Source organism: Lynx canadensis, chromosome X, assembly GCF_007474595.2.
Source record: "Lynx canadensis isolate LIC74 chromosome X, mLynCan4.pri.v2, whole genome shotgun sequence".
NCBI classification, from domain to species: Eukaryota; Metazoa; Chordata; class Mammalia; order Carnivora; family Felidae; genus Lynx; species Lynx canadensis.
In genome coordinates, this window is record NC_044321.2 from 43,129,679 (window position 1) to 43,151,112 (window position 21,434).

The 21,434-nt window shown below is 38.2% G+C and overlaps 1 protein-coding gene across 1 annotated transcript in view; it reads right to left on the bottom strand.

Moving 5' to 3' along the window:
• The window catches only part of DGKK (diacylglycerol kinase kappa), a 172,516-nt gene that overhangs the window by 110,024 nt on the left and 41,058 nt on the right, over positions 1–21,434 (bottom strand). The window contains exons 2-4 of the mRNA XM_030305352.1: positions 14,210–14,320; positions 12,408–12,488; positions 10,344–10,448 (exon numbers count right to left, since the gene is read on the bottom strand). Coding sequence (XP_030161212.1) covers positions 10,344–10,448; positions 12,408–12,488; positions 14,210–14,320 — 297 coding nt within the window. The remainder of the gene's footprint in view (positions 1–10,343; positions 10,449–12,407; positions 12,489–14,209; positions 14,321–21,434) is intronic.

A 21,434-nucleotide genomic window follows, 5' to 3' on the forward strand; every position in this document is an offset into this window, starting at 1 on the left:
AAAAAAAAAAACTCTCAACAAAGTAGGTATAGATGCAACATACCTCAACATCATAAAGGCCATATACAAAAGACCTATAACTAATATCATACTCAATAGGAAAAACTGACAGCTTTTCCTCTATGGTCAAGAACAAGACAGGGATGTTCACTTTTATCATTACTATTTAACATTGTAGTGGAAGTCTTAGCTTCAGCAATCAGGCAAAAAAAAAAAAAAAGAAAGAAAAGGCATCCAATTAGGCAAGGAAGAAGTCAAATGTTCACTATTTGTAGACGATATGATACTCCATGTAGAAAACCTGAAAGGGGGAACCTGGTGGCTCCATCAGTTAAGTGTCCAACTCTTCGTTTTGACTCAGGTCATGATCTCACAGTTTGTAAGATCCAGCCCTGAACTGGGTTCAGTGCTGACAGCGTGGAGCCTACTTGGGATTCTCTCTCCTCTCTCTAGCCCCTCTCTCCACTCATGCTCTCTCTCTTTCTCAAAAGAAATAATAAATAAATTTTTTTGAAAAGAAAAGGAAACCTGAAAGACTCCATCAAAAATTTGCTAGAACTAATACTTGAATTTAGCAAAGTTTCAGGATATAAAATCAACATATAGAAGTCTGTTTCATTTCTATACCCCAATAATGAAGCGGAAAAAAAAGAAATCAAGGAATTGATCCCATTTACACTTACACCAAAAACCATAAGATACCTAGGAATAACCTTAACCAAAGAGGTAAAAGATCTGTACTCTAAAAACTATAGAACAGTTATGAAAGAAATTGAAGAGGACACAAAGAAATGGGAAAATATTCCATGCTCATGGATTGGAAGAACAAACATTGTTAAAATGTCTATACTCCCTAAAGCAATCTACACATTTAATGCAATCCCTATCAAAATACCACCAGCATTTTTCACAAAACTAGAAAAAACAATCTAAAATTTGTATGGAACCACAAAAGACCCCGAATAGCCACAGAAATCCTGAAAAAGAAAAGCAAAGTGGGAGGCATCATGATTCCAGACTTCAGGCTATATTATAAAGCTGTAGTCATCAAGACAGTATGGTATGGGCAAAACACAGACACATAGATCAATGGAACAGAATAGAAAAGCCAGACACGGACCCATAAGTATATGGTCAACTAATTTTCCACAAAGTAGGAAAGAATATCCAATGAAAAAAAATGACATTCTTTTCAACAAATGATGTTGGGAAAACTGGACAGGAACATGCAAAAGAATGAAACTGGACTACTTTCTTACACCATACCAAAAATGAATTCAAAATGGATTAAATACCTAAATGTGAGATAGGAAACCACCAAAATCTAAGAGAAGAGCACAGGCAGCAACTCTTTGACCTTGGTTAGAGCAAGTTCTTACTAAGCAAGAGAAACAAAACCAAAAAGAAACTATTGGAACTTCATCAAAATAAAAAGCTGCACAGTGAAGGAAATAATCAACAAAACTAAAAGGCAACCTATGGAATGGGAGAAGATATTTGCAAATGACATATCTGAAAAGGATTAATATACAAAATGTGTAAGAACTTATCAAACTCAACACTCAAAAAACAAATAACCCAGTTAAGAAATGGGCAGAAGACATAGACACTTTTCCAAAGAAGACACCCAGATTGCCAACAGACACATGAAAAGATGCTCCGCATCACTCATCATAAGGGAAATACAAATCAAAAGCATGATGAGATACCACCACACATCTGTCAGAATGGCTAAAATCAACAACACAAGTAACAACAGGTGTTGGTGAGGATGCTGAGAAAGAGGAACACTTTTTCACTGTTGGTGGGAATGCAAACTGGTGCAGCCACTCTGGAGAACAGTATGAAGGTTCCTCAAAATGTTAAAAATAGAACTACCCTACAACCCAGCAATTGCACTAATAGGTATTTACCCAAAGACTACAAAAATACAGATTCAAAGAAGGTACATGCCCCCTGATATTTATAGCAGCATTATCAACAGTAGCCAAACTATTGAAAGTGTGCAAGCGTCCATAGAGTGATGATATAATATATATATAAGTTCCCTATATATATATATATTATATATATATATTATATATATATAATATATAATATATAATATATATATATAATGGAATATTATTTAGCCATCAAAGATAATGAAATCTTGCTATTTTCAATGATGTGGATGGACCTAGAGGGTATTATGCTAACCAAAATAAGCTAATCAAAGAAAGACAAATACTATATGATTTCACTCGTGTAGAATTTAGGAAACAATACAGATGAGCATGTGGGAAGGGAAAAAAAAGAGAGAGGGAAATAAATCCTAAGAGACTTTTAACTACAGAGAACAAATTGAGAGTTGATTGAGGGAGGTGAGGGGGGGAATGGGCTAAATAGGTGATGGGAATTAAGGTGGGCACTCATTATGATGAACACTGGGTGTTATATGTAAGTGATGAATCACTAAATTCTTCTCCTGAAATCAATATTACACTATATGTTAACTAACTAGAATTTAAGTAAAAATTTGGGGAAAAATAAAAAATAAAAAAAGTGTACTGTTTAGTTTCCATATATACATGAATTTGCCCATTTTATTACTGTTATTTATCTCATTCCATTATGGTCAGAAGAGATACTTGGAGTGATTTCTATTTTCTTTTTTTTTAAATTGAGAGACAGAGTGTGTGGAAGTGAGTGGGAAAGGGGCAGAGGGAGGGAGGGAGAGAGAGAGAGAGAGAGAGAGAAGAATCTTAAGCAGTTTCCACACCCAGCATGGACCCCTATGCGGGGCTCAATCTTACAACTGTAAGATGATGACCTAAGCTGAAATCAAGAGTCGTTTAACCGACAGCCACCCAGATGCCCCTGATTTCTATTTTCTTAAACTTGTTAAGACTTGTTTTGTGACATAATTTGTTACTATCCTGGAGAATGTTCCATGCACCCTTGAGAAAAATGTGTCTTGCTGCTGTTGGGTGAAAATTTCTGTATATGTCAGGTCCTTTGGGTCAATAGTGTTATACAAGTCAACTGTTTATTAATTTTCTGTCTTCAGGCTTTATACATTATTGTAAGTACAGTATTGAAGTTCCCTATAATTATTGTATTGATGTCAATTTCTGCTTTCAGATCTGTCATTATTTGCTTCATCTATTTAGGTACTCTGATGCTGGGCACATATATTTTTATAACTGTATTTTTCTGTTGAATTGACCCTTTTATCATTATATAATGCCCTTCTTCGTCTCTAGAAACAGTTTCAGACTTAAAGTATAGTTTGTCTGATATAAGCATATAAGTATATCATATAGGCATATGATATAAGTACCTCTGCTTTCTTTTGATTGCCGTTTGCATGAAATATATTTTTTAGTCCGTTCCCTTTCAGCCCATAATTTCTTCAATTCTAAAGTGAGTCTTGTAGACAGTGTTATTTCTGGATCTTATTATTTTTTTTTTTTTTTGCATTCAGGTACTCCATGTCTTTTTTAAGTTTTAATTTAAATTCCAGTTAGTTAATATACAGATTAATATTAGTTTAAGAAGTACAGGTCAGTAATTCAACACTTCCATACAGCATTCAGGTCTCATCACAAGTGCACTCTTTAATCCCCATCACCTATTTAGCCCATCACCCCCATCCACCTCCCCTCTGGTAATGATTAGTTTGTTCTCTTTAGTTAGGAATGTGTTTCTTAGTTTCTCTCTCTCTCTTTTTCCCCTATGCTCATTTGTTTTGTTTCTGAAATTCTACATATAAGTGAGATCATATGGTATTTTTCTTTCTTTGACTGACCTATGGGGAAAACTGCACTGTTGATGGGAATGAAAAATGGTGCAGCCACTCTGGAAACCAGTATGGCAGTTGCTTGAAAGCTTAAAAATAGAAGTACCCTATGATCTAGCGATTGCACTCCTAGGTATTTACCTAAAGGATACAAAAATTACAGATTCAAAGGGGTACATGCACCCCATGTTTATAGTAGCATTATCTACAATAGCCAAAATTTTAAAACAGCCCGAGTGTGTGTCAACTAATGAATGGATATACATGTATACACACACACACACACACACACACAATGGAATATTACTCAGCCATAGAAAAAAATGAAATCTTGCAATTTGCAATGACATGGTGGAGCTAGAGAATATTACAGTCCATATCTTTTGATTGATGACTTTAATCTATTTACATTTAAAGTAATTGTTGGTGAAGACTATTACCACTCTGATATTTGTTTTATATATGTATTTCAGTTGTTTTGACTCTGTTTTCTTTTCTTGTCTTTTTTTATTGTTTGATGATTATTTTTTTGCAGAGATTTGTTTTGGTTTTCTTCTCTATCTTTTATGTATCTATCATAGGTGTTTTTCGGGGGGAGGCAGCTCAAGACTTGTATAAAATATCTCATAGTTATAACATTCTATTTTAAGTTGTTAACAATTTAGCATCAATAGCACACAAAAATATTACACTGTTACTCCCCCCACCAAACACATATACTTTGTGTTCTTATAGACAGAGTTTGCTTATTTTTATGTTATGTATGTATCCATTAACAAATTTTTACCTACTAACTTTTATTTTAAGGTTATAAGAAATTTATCCACTACATAAATTAACACATTAATTGCCATTGTTATATTGATCCTTCTACAGATATATATTTTCATTGACTTGTGAGATTTATGCTTTCATAAGCATTCATATTGTTTAGTGTGTTTTTATTTCAATTTGAAGAACTCCTCTAAGCATTTCTTGTACCCATCTTTAAGGCAGGTCTAGTGGTGACAAACTCCCTCAGTTTTTGTTTGGGAAAGACTTTACCTCTCCTTCATTTAAAAGGATAATTTTACCAGGTATAGTATTCTTGTATGTAAGTTTTTTTTTTCTTTCAGCACTTTGATTACATCATCTCACTCTTTCCTGGTGGGGAAGATATATATTGAAAAAAACTGCTTATAGTCCTATTAGGGCTCCCTTATATGTAATAGGTTACTTTTCTCTTGCTGCCTTCAAAATTCTCTTTGTTCTTGACTTTTAACAATTTGATTATGTCTTGGTGTAGTCTTCTTTGTGAAGAGATCTTGTGTGAAGTCTTTTGAGCAGCAATGGAGCTGGAGTCCAGGATGTGCGTACGGCTGCAGGAGTGGAGGTTGTGATTCTGGTTGTGGGGGGGATCAAGATGCAAGATGCATGAACTTGTATTTCCAACTTTCTCCCAAGATTTGGGGAGTTTTCAACCATTATTTCTTTAAATAGCTTTCTGCCCCTTTCTCTTTTTTTCTTGGATTCCCATAATGCATATATTTGTTTGCTTTTATCCATGCTTTTTCATTATTTTTTTCTCTTCTGAGTGGTTTCAAATGACCTGTTTGCAGATTCTTTCTTTTGCTTGATCAAGTCTGCTGTTAAAGCTCCCTGCTTCATTTTTTCATTTCATTTATTGTATTATTCAGCTCAAAAATTTGGCTCTTTTTTAATGATTTCTTTTGTTGAGGTTCTCATTTTGTTCATGTATTATTTTCCTGGTTTCACTGAATGATCCATCTGTGCTCTCTTGGAGCTCACTGAACTTCCTTAAAACAATTACTTTGACTTCTCTTTCAGGAAATTCATAGATCTTTATTTCTTTGATGTCAATTACCAGAAAACTATTGTTAATTCTTTGGTTGTGCTCTGTTTTCTTGTTGTTGTTGTTGTTTTTTTTTTTTTTTTGTATTTTTGGTACCATTGCATTGATGTCTGCACATTTGATGGAGCAGTCACCTCTTTCAGACTTTACAGATTCTCTTTGGGGATAAAGACTTATCTATAGGTGGGTGTAAGGATATAAATTTGGGTTGGATATGGCGGCTCTGGTTTCAAGGTGTGCAGCAGCAGTTCCTGCTTTAGGAAGGGCACAGCAGCAAAGTTTCAGTGGAGCTCCATCAGCTGAGGCCAGTGTTGGTCAAGGCTGTGGGATTCCACAATGGTGGTAAGAGCTGTTGTGCTCCTTGGTGGTGAAGGCTCCTTGGTTATCCTGTTCTCCTTTTTCTCTACAAAGGAAGTCATTGCCAGGAAGATCCCTATTATTGTTGAGTTCAGTGTGTGGGCACACACGTGTCTGTAGGTGCCTGAATCAGGGTCACAAACACATTTGCCGTGGCAATGGTGTTGATGTCTGGGCTGTGGGCACCTGCAGAGTGGCCATGGCACTGGGGTTGGAGTTCAGGGTCATCCAGAAAAACTGGTATTATGGACTGGGGCGTAGGTGTATTTATCATGATGCCCTGGTGTGTGTGGCATGAATATGTGCTGAGCAGCCATGGAGCTGGAGTCCAGGATGTGCATACGGCTGCAGGAGTGGAGGTTGTGATTCTGGTTGTGGGGGGATCAAGATGCAGTGTTGGCAGCTTAGTGGGGTGCATGCAGTGGCACTTCCCCAGTGTAGGCACAGTGGTAGCAGCTTTTTCAGGGACATTAATGCAATAGCTCTCTTGGGGAGCATCACAGCAGCATGGGCTCCAGGTAACTGAGTGTTTTAGCATCAATAAAGTCTGTAGAGCATCTCCATGGTGGAAGTTGCATGTGTCCACAGCATTGATGAGGACTGTTGGAATCCTCCTGCTCTCCTTTTCCCTTATGTGGAAGTCAGACTAAGGGGATTCTTTTTGGCCCCAAGCTCTGCCAGACTGGAGGCTGGGGCAATGCATGTAAATGACTAGCTATGCTTTTCTACATGGTCATTCTGTCTCTGTGCTCCATAGAGTTTCTACAGCTTCTTTATTGTATTCTGGAGCTCTTTCAGAGCTATTCTAGCTAGGATGTACCTCTTTATTTGTTGTTCTTGATGTTTTTGTGGGAGAGAGGATGAGCATTGGGACCTCCTAATCCACAATCTTTCTGATGTCACTATGAAAAATTAATTTTTTATACAACATTCTCAGAAGCAGTTCCTTAAATAGTTTGCTTTAAATGCTTCTAGTAACAGGAAGGTTTCTACCACAAGGGGCAGCAGATGCCATTCTTGTAGCACAAACTGAAATGTTAGAAAGTTATTCTACTAGGTCAAAGACTAGAAAAACGTTCTAACATTTAGACCTTTAACAACTGAATGGACTCTTTTGTAAGAATCTTAGTTCCCCATCTTTGGAAGCATTCAAATAAAGGCTGCATGACTTGATCTAAAGATGCTTTAAAATCTAGAATCTGGAGTCTAGATGACTCTTAAGGTCCATTCCCATTCCCATAGTCAATGGGTCCATGACAAGTCATTAGAAAAAGCTAACCTTTTAATCTAGTCTTTTAAGTAATTGCTTATTTCTAATTTTCTCCTTTCTATTCTTTCTTAAGTCTCCCAGACTCAAACCTTTTATCTGCCTATCACTTTTCTCTCTGCTTTGCCTCTTTCATACATTTAGATTTTCCCCACTTCCATCTCAGCATCTACAATTTGTCTTCCCTTTCTATCTTCATTCTGGGGCTTAACTTTGTCTTGTCTGAATTAATCTATAGCTTCATCTATGATCTTCTGTCCTCTGGTCTTTCCTTCATCTAATCCAGCTTGTACTTCTAAAATATCCTTTTGATAAACTCTCTTCTCTTTCCAATCCGTCTTTAAACTGAACTTTGATCATATTGCAACTCTTCCCTACTCTTTATTCTGGCATTGATAATCCTCTACAATCAACTTCAGGCAACCTCTCCAGACACTTCTTAAACTCACTTTCCCAAACTCTTCTGGTTAAATGGAGTCCCCCTTTTACTCTGTTACAAAAAGTTTCTGTTTTTCTGTTACTCACCTTTTGCTTATACCAATTCCCCTGTTTAGGACTTACCCTTACCCCTAGTTCCCTGTCACCAATAAAACCCCATTCATCTTTCAAGGTCAGTCTTAAATCTATCCTCTATTATCTCAGGAAACTTCAGCCCATACTTATCTCTTTCTCTCCTGACCTCTTATACTACTTTACTGTCTGTTTCATTCTTCTGGCAATCAATCATGCACTGTCTTGTAACATCTCTGAAAACTATTATTTATCATGAGTACTGTCATTTAACTGTTTCTTTTGTGTATCTTGTCTTCCCAACTACCTAAAACGCTCACTGTGGCTGGGAGCCAGTCACACCTTTTCTTTTTTTTTATTTTTTTTAACGTTTTATTTATTTTTGAGACAGAGAGAGAGAGAGAGCATGAACGGGGGAGGGGCAGAGAGAGAGGGAGACACCGAATCGGAAGCAGGCTCCAGGCTCTGAGCCATTAGCCCAGAGCCCGACGCGGGGCTCGAACCCACGGACCGCGAGATCGTGACCTGAGCTGAAGTCGGAGGCCCAACCGACTGAGCCACCCAGGCGCCCCAACACACCTTTTTGATCCTCTATGGAACAGAACTGAGCACCTACTAAGGGCATATTCCTTAATGTGTACTATTTTGTAGTAAGTTATCTAATTACTTTATACTGACTTTAATAGACCACTAAGTCTATAATTAATCTTCTTCACCCTATATCAGTCATTGCTAGTGACAGAGACTAAAAGAGACCATTAGAGATAAGGTACATATGGGAGAAAGCATATTTGACTTTTTAAGCCTCATGCAAGATGAATTGCTAAGATGCTCATGATGAGACATTTCACTATCAGCTAAAAGTGTTCCTTAATAGATTTAGGTCCCTGGAGCAGCTTCACAGAAGTTGTGATTGCAACCTGAAACTCACAATTCTTCCAAGAGAGTAAACAGGTATATTATTTTTTTTCCTTTCTGGTTTGTGCTGGGTAGTCAATACCTAGATGTTTAATTCAACTAAATCAGGAATAGCACATCAATGCTCTGATGGCTTTCTCTAGAAGCATTTGCATTTCTAGACTAATAAGTAAAATTATACTATATAACCTTTTATGCCAAATTGAAAGTGTGTATTTCATGAGAAATGCTACAGTTTGGATAGAGATAAACCACGGGAAGGAAAGGGATTGACCCACAGGGATGATGATGGAAGAGGAGCATGCAAATCACAACTTTTTGTGGCTACCCTAATTCTATGCCATAGTGGGCTCAATTGGAGTGGAGGGGGAGGAATGGGATGAAATCCTCTATTAGGAAAGGAAGAAGAAAATAACAAAGGAGTAAAACAATGAGAGTATTTAATATAAAGACCATCATCAGATTCTAATCAAGAATCTCTCAATTATGCATAGACAATGTGAGCCTGGGAGAGGCCTTACAGATATGTGGAGAGATACCTAGGCCCAAGTTCAGTCAACTTACCATGTACTAATAGCCATGTGTAGCAATGAAAATAAGTGTTTAAGAGCCAGAGGAGTCATAGGGAAATGAGGACACATGGTTTTCTCCATGGCATTATTTTTACTTATAAAACCCATTATTACCATTGGTCCATCCCAAATGCCCATAACAATCCTCTATCTTTTGCTAGTTAATTAAAATATCAGCTTCTTTTGCTTTAGGATGAACTATGTATCATTCTCTTTCTAAACCTTGGCTCTGAGATTACCCTCAGATTCATTTATTCATTGAAAAAATATTTATTGAGCCTCTACTATGTGCCACACACTGATACAAGGAAACAAATGACAAAAATCCCTCCCCTTTTGAAACTTCTAACTATTGTAGGTCTTCAGAGGAGTGGAACGAGGGCATAGCCCAGAGTTTGAATGGTATACCATTTGTTGCAGGGAGCAGTGGCCAGAGGTTTGGTATTAATAATAATAAGAATTCTGCTAATCTTTGGAGAGGACTGCTCCTTGCTCTTCCTCCTACATTAGCATAGGGTTTAAGGACATAGGTTTTAGAATCACACAGCCTGGGTCCAAATCCTGCCTTTTCTACTGAATAGTTATTTCATCTTTGTCTATTTTTTTCTCTTTTGTGAGCCTGAGTTTCATTAGCTGTTATTGTAGTCACTCAGCAGACCCAGGTCAAAACTGCTGATTACAGCTTTGCTAACATAAGAACATCAAGGTTAGCTGCTCACATACATCTTGAATGACTCATCCATCAGGCATATAGTGACATCTACATATCAAATGGATGTGTAAAGAGGAAGGCACTTGTTGGGATGAGCATTGGGTGTTGTATGTAAGCCAATTTGACAATAAATTATATTCATTAAAAAAAGAGGTATCTAAACCACATACTTACCATGGTTTGAGTCTAAGTTAATTATTCCTATTTATAAATAGTTCTAAACAAGTTTCCTAATGATATCCATCTATAATTCCTGACCAGATGGTCTCTCTACTTCCATTTTCTATTTCCCTTTTTGAAAGGTGGCTTAACTAATACAACCAATTAAACATTTACTTCTGAGAGTTGTGTGAGTTCTCTACTATTTTTCTTACCTTGCGAATTTCTCCCTGTTGAACGGTTTTTATGACATTGATCCATTCTTCCATGTCTTTCCGGTTGGGTGCAGCCAGGGTAACTTTTCGTTGTGGTGTGATCACCTAAACAAAAAGTCACATTATTAGCTGGTTCACATTCTACAAGTTTGCCCCAAAACAGAGCCTGTGAACTCTCTAAGGAACTAGGCAGGACTATCAACCACAACCCAAGCCACTTCTTAAATGTAAGACAAATTCTCAGATACCTACCCCAAATAATAATAATGGTAATAGTAATAAATAACACTTTAATGGCACTTACTATGTGCCAGTTACTGTTCTATTACACTTTATGTATACTATTTATTTCAATCTTCATTAAAACTCCATGATATGGGCATTATTTTTCTCATTTCATAGTCAGGAAAGCTAAGGCAAAGAAAGTTTAATGACTTGCTTAGGGCCACCTAGTAGTTAGAAAGCTGACCTAGAATTAAAATCTAGATTCTTTGGCTCCAGAATATATACTCTTAAGTACTAAGCCATGCACCATCTATTACTCCAGAGAGGTTGCCTGAAAATCCTACTCACTGATGCTCTATCTACTTAAAAAATGGTAAAAATGGTATATGCTTCAGCAGGGTGTACCTCTTTCTGTTTGAGGAGAGAGTAAAACGAGTGAGGAATCTAAAAATCCAGTTTCTCTCTTGCTTATGGTCAAGCCAACCTGAAGAGAATTTTACCATTATGTCTCTTAATCCTGGTTGGTGTAAGAACCCCAGCAGGAATAATGAGAAAGCTATGCTGAGGGTCTAACAGGGGTAGACCATAGTCAGGACTTGTTTTTTTGCCAGAAGGTAGGAGGGACACAGATGGCTATAGCATCAGTGATTGCTTCAGTAACCCTACTTGTCTTTAATACAAACCTACCAAATCTTGGAACTAGTGCTCACAATACCAACAAGCAATTGTTTTTTCTCCTTTTGCATGTAGCACAGCATGATTCTGTGATAGATGGGAATAGAATCTAGTGGGAACTGTGATGATGCCACTCATTTGGTCCAAACCCACTCTTGTGTGGGGCTGATGAACAGTGCCTCTGTGTTTTAATTAGGCTAAGGGACATCCTAGTCCTTGGGATTTCTTTGTAGAATAAAAACAAAAAACATTAGCCTGTATGCTCATCACCCAAAGGTTGAGCTTTTTGGGACTGGGCCAACAGAACTCTTAACTTTACCCTAGGTCAGTGTGATGTAATGAGAGAAATGATAGTAGGGTCTCCCTCTTATAGCCTATTGCTTTCCTTTCAAAAGATTATGAAGTGTGGCCTAGCGATAGAAGTAGAGGTATTGGGCCTGTAGCTCTTTAGTCTGCTAAGTACTGCTCTCCTGAAGGGGAACCCCAGTCTCCATAACCCATCACTGAGGCTGGAAGAAGACAGTTCTGGGAGGAGGTGGGTAGGAGAATTCCTGGGCCAATGGACTTGCTATTTTTCAGTGAGATTTCTGGTCTGGATTCACTTGAATAAGCAAAGACTTATGACATTTCAGCAGTGCCAAACCCTTGAATGCATCCATAGAAAATCCTCTGCTTTCTTTGAGGTGCTCTTATCAGTAATCTCAGCACAAGGTAGTTTTCACTTTGGATTTAGGTTATTATCTATCAGATCAAAGGAGAGAGCGTCATGTAGTTTGATTTTCCTGATATGTTATACAACATATTAGCGGTCTCTTGAAAGCCTCTCAATGATCCTCTTCTAAATCACCTTCACCAGGAGGATTGATTTTTTTCATAATAGTCACTTCCCCACCACCCAGAAGTCAGTTCAGATTTATACCAGGCTGGTATTAGAGAATAGGGACATCACTTTTCCCCCCTATCAGTGGCTGGTAGAAAATATTTACATGAATAATTTTCAGCACTCATTTGCAATGCTTACTTTAAGTGGATTCCCATATACACTTTAGGATCAAAGGAGACTTGGGAAACCTGAACTCCAAAGAGGCAACACATGGGTATGGCAACCCCTTTTCCCAGCTAGCTTACACCTCTACCCATTGAGTCATTTCCAATGTTACTTACACAAAAGCTATGGAAAAGATTTCTACAGCTGCTTTCTGCCAAGGCGACCTGAGACAGATCAATTGTTTCAAAACGTGCAAACTAGGAAGATATAAGAGGGAGAAGGAAAAGAATCATCTGGTTAATAATGTCAACAGACACTAAAAGGTAAACACACACACACACACACACACACACACAAATAGGCATTTTTAGCAGCCATGAACCAATCATATCTCTGGCTTCAGTGCTGGGATTTATTTAGCATCATGATTTTTTTGTTGATATATCATGTGACAAACAAAAACCAAACCAAACTAAAGCAAAACACAACACTTCCTAAAACTCTTATGTGGATTTACAGGAAGGCTTAGGTGGTTCAGAATTATTCAAAACTAAGGGTTTATGCTGGAGAAGATAAAGGGATATGGTTTAACTAAGGGCCTAGTGGAGCAGATAGAAGTTATTAGTTCCTATTTTATCAGCTGGCAACCTCTGACTTTGTTGCTAGTCCTATCCAGTTTGAGGCCTGCATCTCCTTATAAACTGGTTCTAATAGGTAACATCCAGCCAGCAGCAAGGATAGCAGCACTAGGAATACAGATAGGGCTGGCTTCACTGGGTATGCATCTTGTGCATTCATTCAGGGCACCATGTTCAGCAGGGCCCTGCACTTGGTTTAATGTTCTGCTATTGCAATCTTGACATTTTTAATAATTTTATCCTTGAGTGTGTATTTTGTAAATGAAGTCCAGTGGGACAATGGCTCATGGACATGAGCAGGGGAGATATGCACAATCTGCATGTCCACCCCATGCCTTGTCACTCCATTTGCATTCATGATGCCCATGAGCATACAATTCCAGTGGACTCATGATGTGTAAGAGTTCAGTAAGACTCAAAGCAAATATAAGGTAAGCATGCTGTACCTATGATTGAGGACGTAAGGGAACTGTTAGCCCTGAGAGTCCACAATTTCTGTAGAGACCAGGACTTGCTTCAAATACAGAAAAAGGCAATAGTGTTCTAAGAAACATGAACAACCAAGAACCCTATTGTGTTCTTTCTTACTTATGTTACTTCCCTGTTTTAGCCAATAATTTATGTTGAAAATGATAACATTGAAGGAAAGAAAGATAGGGTAGCCCATAGTTCCTTTTCCTTTTAGTCAGGGCATTGGTAGAATGTGTAAATATCAAGATGTGAAATAAAAACAGTTGAGCTGGTTTTGTATACTGTTAAGAACAAAATATATATGTGTGTGTATGAGCTACTAAATACAACTTATATAATTTTTGTGGTTTTTCATATGAATTAAATGCTTTTATATTTGTTTTTATAACTGACATTGTACAATGTGCAGATGAATGGCAAAAATACTCATAATTTAACATTTTATTTTTTCTTCACTTAGAATGACATTGAACAACAAATAAAAGATGCCATGACAAATCATTGCATTATATTTTTGTATCTTTAATGACATTTTTTCCTTGATTTTTAAATAAGGGGCCCTGCATTTTCATTTTGTACGAAGACCCACAAATTATGTAGTTGGTTCTGAGTGTAGAAGCTAACTGAGGAATCTGTAAAAGGGAAGGGAAAGAGGAAGGGGAAAGTAAAGAACAGTATCCCCCCATTTGGCCCAAAAGAACAAGTTAAAAGAAAAATAGATTTCAACTTCTACCTTGATATTTGCCAACATGTCTTTACCTATTAGCCTATTTCTCCACACAAACATTTCCTGAAATCCCCACCCATTAACCCAAATGACAAAATTCTATAGATATTCTATAGAATAAATATTCTATATATTCTCTTACGGCGGGATGGTGTGCAAAACAGAGTCTTTGTCCTCGAACCAGAAAATATCTAAGCTTCCATCTCTTGAAGGAATTACAGTTCTTCAACAGAGGTCCTTCCTTCAGTATTTTCTGAAAAATAGAAGCATAAGGTTGAGTAGTTAGATGAATTTGCAAGACCATATAATTTGTCCTCTCAGTTAAGAATATTAGACATCTGGAAGGCTCTATCTCTGTCACATATCTGAGGAATGGCCTGAGGGACAGACAAAAATACAAGGAAATTAGTTCAGTCTGAAAAGGAATTGGTTATCTTTGGATATCACATTAAGATTATATAGGCTCTAAGTTCCTTGAGATATATGGCCCAAGAACCATGGAGAACATCTCCACTGGTGGTCAGGGATAGGGATGAGCGACATGAACACAAAAATAAGAACATTCCTGGGCACCTGGGTGGCTCAGTCGGTTGAGTACCTGACTCTTGGTTTTGGCTCAGGTCATGATCTCAGAATTCATAGGTTCGAGTCCTGTGTCAGGCTGTGCACTGACAGCATGGAGCCTGCTTGGGATTCTCTGTCTCCCTCCCTCTCTCTGTCCCTCCCTCCACTTACTCTCTATCTCTCTCTCACACACACACACAAAATAAATAAGTCGGGGCACCTGGGTGGCTCAGTTGGTTGAATGTCCAACTTCGGCTCAGATCATGATCTCACAGCTCAGGTCATGATCTCACAGTTCGTGAGTTTCAGCCCCGCATTGAGCTCTGTACTGACCACTCAGAGCCTGGAGCTTGCTTCAGATTCTGTGTCTCCCTCTCTCTCTGCTCCTCCCCCACTTGCGCTCTGTCTCTACCTCTCAAAAATAAATAAACATTAAAAATTAAAAAAAAAATAAATAAGTAAACTTAAAAAATTAAAAAAAAAGAAATTCCTAGGACAGAACAATTAATAGCCAAAAAGGCAGATTTTCTTGGAAGTCTTCACATTGTAACTCTATACTGTTCTATCAGCTTTAGAACGTTTCTTTTAGAATATTAAGCTGGATCATATCCCTTCCCTGCTCACAAAACTCCAATAGTTTCCTAAAATTTTAAGAACTAAATCCAAAGTATTTATCATGAATTCAAAGGATTCATGATCTGGTAAGAAAGGACAAAAAGGCACCAAAAAGGAAGTACCTTCTGATTATTTTCTTTATGTACTTCAAGTCTGGTCACTGCTTTTTCACTTCTTTATTTAACAGACGGACTCTAACCAAGCATTGAGTCTATTTACCATTTTTACCTCAAGAGAGTTTAGAGTTACATTTATGGGATACGAACCAACATACAAGTTTGCCATTTGGGAGAAGTATTCACATCCACCAAGCTGGAACCAAACCCATACTGAATGGACAAAGAGCCAGACTTAGTTTAAGTCACCAAACCAAGGCTCTACCATGAACTCCATCCATAATCTAAATTAGAATTCACCACTGAGTGGTTGTGTAAGTGTTTTGTTTGGCCCACCTAGTGTTTTTGTTTTTGTTTTTGTTTTTGTTTGTTTTTTAATTACTTTATGTATTTATTTATGTATTTATTTATTTATTATTTGAGAGAGAGAGCATGGGGGAGAAGGGCAGAGGGGGAGAGAGAAAATCTTAAGCAGACTCCATGCTCAGTGTAGAGTCTAACACTCTACAAGGTTGTGGGGCTCAATCCCACAACCTTGGGATCATGACCTGAGCTGAAATCAAGAGTCGGATGGTTAGCTGACTGAGCCACCCAGGTGCCCCAGTTGATAATATTTAAAATGCAGAATATTTCATATAAAAATTAAGGTTTCCTATTTCTTAAAAAACCCCAGAACATCTGGTAACAGTGTGGACCTATATTCTTACATAGCAACAATCTGGTGGAACAGAGTAGCAGCTGCTCCCTTCAGATTGGGGTGTCTGACTCCAGCAGGCATTTGAGTTCGGGACCCTGATCTAAGCAATACTTTGCTACTCCCATTCTCCCAAATATACACACATCTATTACACTCTCTGTCCAATTCTTTAAGCTACAAGGTAGTACTAGTAGAGAGAACCTCTGTCAATTATAAAATAAGTTCATGAGCAAGGTTTACCTGAATCCTCTTGATAACTTATGAGAGTTTCAAGATTATTGTAATACTTTCGAGATGCTTACAAAAGAATGGTGCCAAGGAGGCAAGACAAAGAGAACAACAAGATGTTGTGGGAAGGGGAAATGTGTCAGGGAGTGGGAGAAATTATATTTAAATTGTTGACATTGAATCATCAATTGAGAAAACAACTCTTCTCTTTTTTTAATGTTCATTTATCTTCCAGAAAAAGAGCACAACTCTTCTAAGCATTGAAATTACACCATTCTTTCCTTTCTCTGGTCTGGTGGCCTATGGTATATACACTCTCAATGATGGTATTTAATTTTTTCTATCCTAACTTTCTCACCTCCATGCCATATATTCTTCCACACTAAGTCTTCATGATACCTAAGCAGTCATATTTGTCTCCTTCTATTAAAGACTTAAGCTCAAAATTTTAACTGCTTCAACCACTGAATCCATGCCCATTATTTCTGCCCATTTCCCAAGTTATTCTACTCTGTTGAATACTAAATGCTCCTTGTACTGTTCTTATTTTGTCATATACAGTGCCCTTTGTAATGGCTCATTTTATAGTTTTTGGATGGATATTTTTCCCTTCCCTCCATTTTCAGTTTAAAGCTTCCCTTAACTTCTTTAAAGCCACCCTTAACATCAACATTCCTCTTACTGCTCTGCCATGCCTAATTCTCTTTTCTTCCTGTTCCTTTGGAGGGCGGGGGGGGGGGCGCATGATGGGATGAGGTAGTAATGAGAAATGAGAATCTTCCAGAAGATTCCCAGAACTCTGGCCTTTCTGGCCTTCAGAAAATTCTCAGACCCTGGTGATTTGAAACACTGAAATAAGTAGAATTCATCCTCTTCTCTCCAGCTGCTTCCTTCCATCAACCCTTAGTAATGATCACTCTTTAATTTCACTTCCTGGTACTTAAGAAATGTTCTCTTTTCTTCTCTTACCTGTGCCTTCCTAATTAATGACATCCTGTTATCCATCCAAGGACACAGTGAACCAATTAATTAATTAATCTATTAATATGAGGACACAGCAAGTCATCAAAACCTTCAGTTCTCATTTCATGAACCTAGCATTTGTCATAGTCAAGAAAAGGGAAAAAAAAGACTTTGTGGTGCATATATCATTGGATAGAATGCTTCATTCATATTTTATGAGCTCCTCCTATGGACTCCACCTTTGGGTAGGCTCTTTGCAGTAGCTGAAGGCACATTCCCCATCTCAAAGATGAGGATAGTGGGAGTGGAGGAGGAGAGACTGATATTTCATGTAGAGAAACTCAAAGGTATGTGAAATCAGAGAATTATTTAAAAGAGCCTTGGAGGCTTCATGCTTATTGCTCTAAATTTTTACCTTCTTGTTCAAATGAGGTGTTCCACCAAGACAGTGGCTGTCTACTCATATATCCTGTCATTGGGCACACCAGCCAAATCACAATGATCTCCTCTTTGTCCCATAATATTAAACAGGTCACTTTGAATGCACTAGCTTTAAGTATATGGCTATCTACTCAATGCCCATAGGAGGTTGGTTGGTAACAAAAGGCTCATCAAGACCTAGCAGGGGAATTGGAGAGACCAAGATAAGTTGCTACTAAGTTCTAAGTGATCGTTAATGATTGAATGCTGACCAGTGTTACAAGCTTATTACATTTTTCAAGACAAGCTGGCCATCTAGGCTATAATTTGTGTGAATTTTTATAATATTGAAATGCTAGCAACTAATTAAATTTTTTAAAAAAAATTGTGAGTGCCAAACAAAACATGTATGCAGGCCAAAGTCTACTCATAGGAACCAGTTTGTAATTTCTGAACTATAACTATTGTCACTTTCTCTAGAGGACAAAGTGAATGAATTGGTGGGTATTTCTTTTTTTTTAATTTTTTAAAATGTTTATTTATTTTTGAGAAAGAGAGAGACAGGGCATGAGTCAGGGAGGGTCAAAGAGAGAGGGAGACACAGGATCTGAAGCAGTCTCCAGGCTCTTAGCTGTCAGCCCAGAGACCAATACAGGGTTCGAACTCATGAACCATGAGATCATGACCTGAGCTGAAGTTGGACATTCAACTGACAGAGCCACCCAGGTGCCCCAAGTGGTGGGTATTTCTAGTGTCAGAGGAGATCGCAACGTATGGGTTCTGAGTTTGTGTATGAGGATTCTCTCCATATGAGATATATATTACCATGTTGGGAGCAGACAAATGTTGATGTGATTTATGTATAATAGGGAGGAAGGTTAGAAGGTCATAAAAGAGTTTAAGTTCTAAACACAGACTCTATATCATCAACTCTGAACTTCTACAAATATCCAAATCTGGGTAGAAGAAGGTAATGTTCCTATAGTTCCTTTCCTTTTCAACTCTGTTCCTTTTTGGGAGAAACTTACCTACTAACCCAATCCTTATTTTTAAATAAACCTCTCTTTATTTAAAAACTCAATAAGTGGCTCCTGGAAGCCAGTTTGAACAAGTAGAAGCTAAAAATCACTCAGTCAATGGGTAGTCTCAAGTCAATAAAATATGTGCATGCAAACAAACTTTTACCTGCTCAAGTCCACTAAACCTAACAAGGATGTGACACAAAAATTAGAAGACACACACACACACACACACACACCCTGCAAAGGGAAGCTTTGGAAGAAGAGCCCTTGTCTATCCCATGAGAGGATTTGCACAGTGTTTCCAAGTTCCTGGCTTCCTACAGATAATATCATCTCATTGCCCTTCACCACAACCATGCAGTGTTATCTCTAATTTCCAGAAAGTAAATCCGGGGCTTGGACATTTTCTGTTGCTTTGCTTGAGGAACCACAATTACAAAATGCTGGAGGGCTCTATGCTCTTTCCACTACTCTGTCCATGACAAGCAAACTGGGAGAGACTGATTAATTAGTACATGCAACACAGAGTGAACATACTACCCTCCAAACTTCATCCTGAAAGACAAGGCCATAGATATTTAAGAATTAAAACTTGTTCTGAGAATAGCTCTGAATACTCAATACTAAAACTGTTAATGAGCTTCCCTCCAAGAGGCAAATGGTAATCCATGGGGGGCAAGAGGTAGTTCTCCTGTTTTTTTTAAAGTAAACGTAGGATTGACTAGAAGAGTAATGAGAATTCATATATATGCAGCATTTTCAGTTGATAAAGTCCTTCTACTTTTGTTATTGAATCCTTTCAGAAGTCCTCTGAAGTAGGTAGTGAAAGCATCTAACTCAGTTCTGCCCTTTGAAAGATCACCTGAACTTCAGTTTAAGTGGCTTGTCCATATATTTTTGTTTCTAAGACATTATCAAGATATTTGAACATTTTCCTCTCAAATAAGATTGCCAATGCTTATTTTGCATTTCTGAGATTTTGCAGTGTCTTGAGGCTAAAATATTTGTCAGAAGAATGCATCTCTAATGTTATTATGAAAGGCAATGAAGAACAGGATTCTAAATGGGAAATTGTTCTTGGTGGCCACCTTTACAGGCACACAGCTGTTTCATAAAATGGAGCACACCTGTAATCCTTTTGGTCCAAGCTGCCACACTTCTGTGGCAATTTTTTTTTATGCTTCAGTTAGAAAGAAGTTAGGAAGAGTCATAGGATCCTTGTGCATACTGAAATGTCATGTGACCCACCTAATGCTTCTCAAACCAGGACATACTACAGGCGAGCCTCCTAGTCCTTCCTGCCAGTTCTGACACTAAAACCCAAATTACACTGCAATGTCTACTCTTAAACTCTCAAGGTTGGCTCTTTTGTAGTGGGAGTGTGTGTTGAGTTCAATTACCAAAGAGATTGATCAGCTTCACTCAAATCCAAGAATGCAGGACTTATCAAGGCATAGGTAGTTCAGGTTCACACAAAATGTCTTTCCCTAAACTATGACAGCATTTTCAGAGAAAGTCAGAGCTTTGGAAAGCTCTGTTTCAGTTTCCTTTTGGATCCTCTTTGATAAGCCAATCTCTGTTATTCCCAGAAACTCTGGCATCCTGGCACAGATGATCTCTCTCCCTGATGCTCTACACTCAGCATGTACAAATTAATTGCCAGCAGTGAGGGTAAGCATTTCCCTTGCCCCATATTTATTAAATATCTTCTATAAAATATCTCAACAGGGTCTGAAAAGCAGCCCAATTTCCTATATATAATTAATACCTGCCTGCTGCTTAACTGGGAAAGGGCAAGTACAGCTGTTGCTGTGACCTTTTCCTATGCTCCTCCCCAATCCCCCAAACTATCTGCTATGTATGTTTTCTGTGGTTTAGTGTTTTTTTTTTTTGATGGATGAGGCTTTGTTTTTTTTTACTCTTTTCTAGCAAAATGAGCCTGTATTACATACCCAAATTGAATTCCACCCCCAGCCAATCAAAGAGTAGGCAAGCATCATGACATGCACCAATACCTGTTATTAGCTGGCTGCTCTTCTGTTTTACTTTCTCATGCTGCTTTTCAGAGTGAGGTGGATCAATCTGGGGGATGAGTAGCTTATCACTCTTCAAGTGAGAACTGGACTCCCACTATGAGCACAGCTGGGGAAGCCAGCTTTATGCCTATGGCTCCTTCAGTCTAAAAACCTGGAACATCTCTTTGCTTTGGGGGTGGAGGTGATGGGAAGAAAGCCATTTCCCAAAATGGACTGCCAAAGTTGATTCAGAGCAACAGTGTTTGATTTGGTTAAAATGCAACTCTGGGTGCTTCAAGCTTTAAAAAAGGCCAGACCTGCTGTTTCACTGAAAGCTTTACATTCCCCAGGGTCCTGTTGACATGGCAGGAGTCAGACAGACTGGCTCCAGCACTGACTAGCTGTGTGACCTTGGGAAAATCACTTAACCTCTCTGAGACTCAATTTCCTTGTCTTGTTAGATGAGGATATCTCACAAAGCATGTACCTGTGACTCTGTAAGTGTGAGTCCCTTATGGATTGTGTAAGCAGGGGCTTGTGCTACAGTTCCACTCATCCCACTATTAGGAGCTTCTCCTTTGGCACTAGCAAGCCTGGCTGACCAAGGGCTACAGTAGAAGAATGAGAAGGTGACCCAATTGTCCCAGTTTTCTAGGACCTTTCAGTGCTAAACCATGAGAGTCATGGGAAAACCAAGATCTGTTGGTCACCCTAACACTGAGGAGCT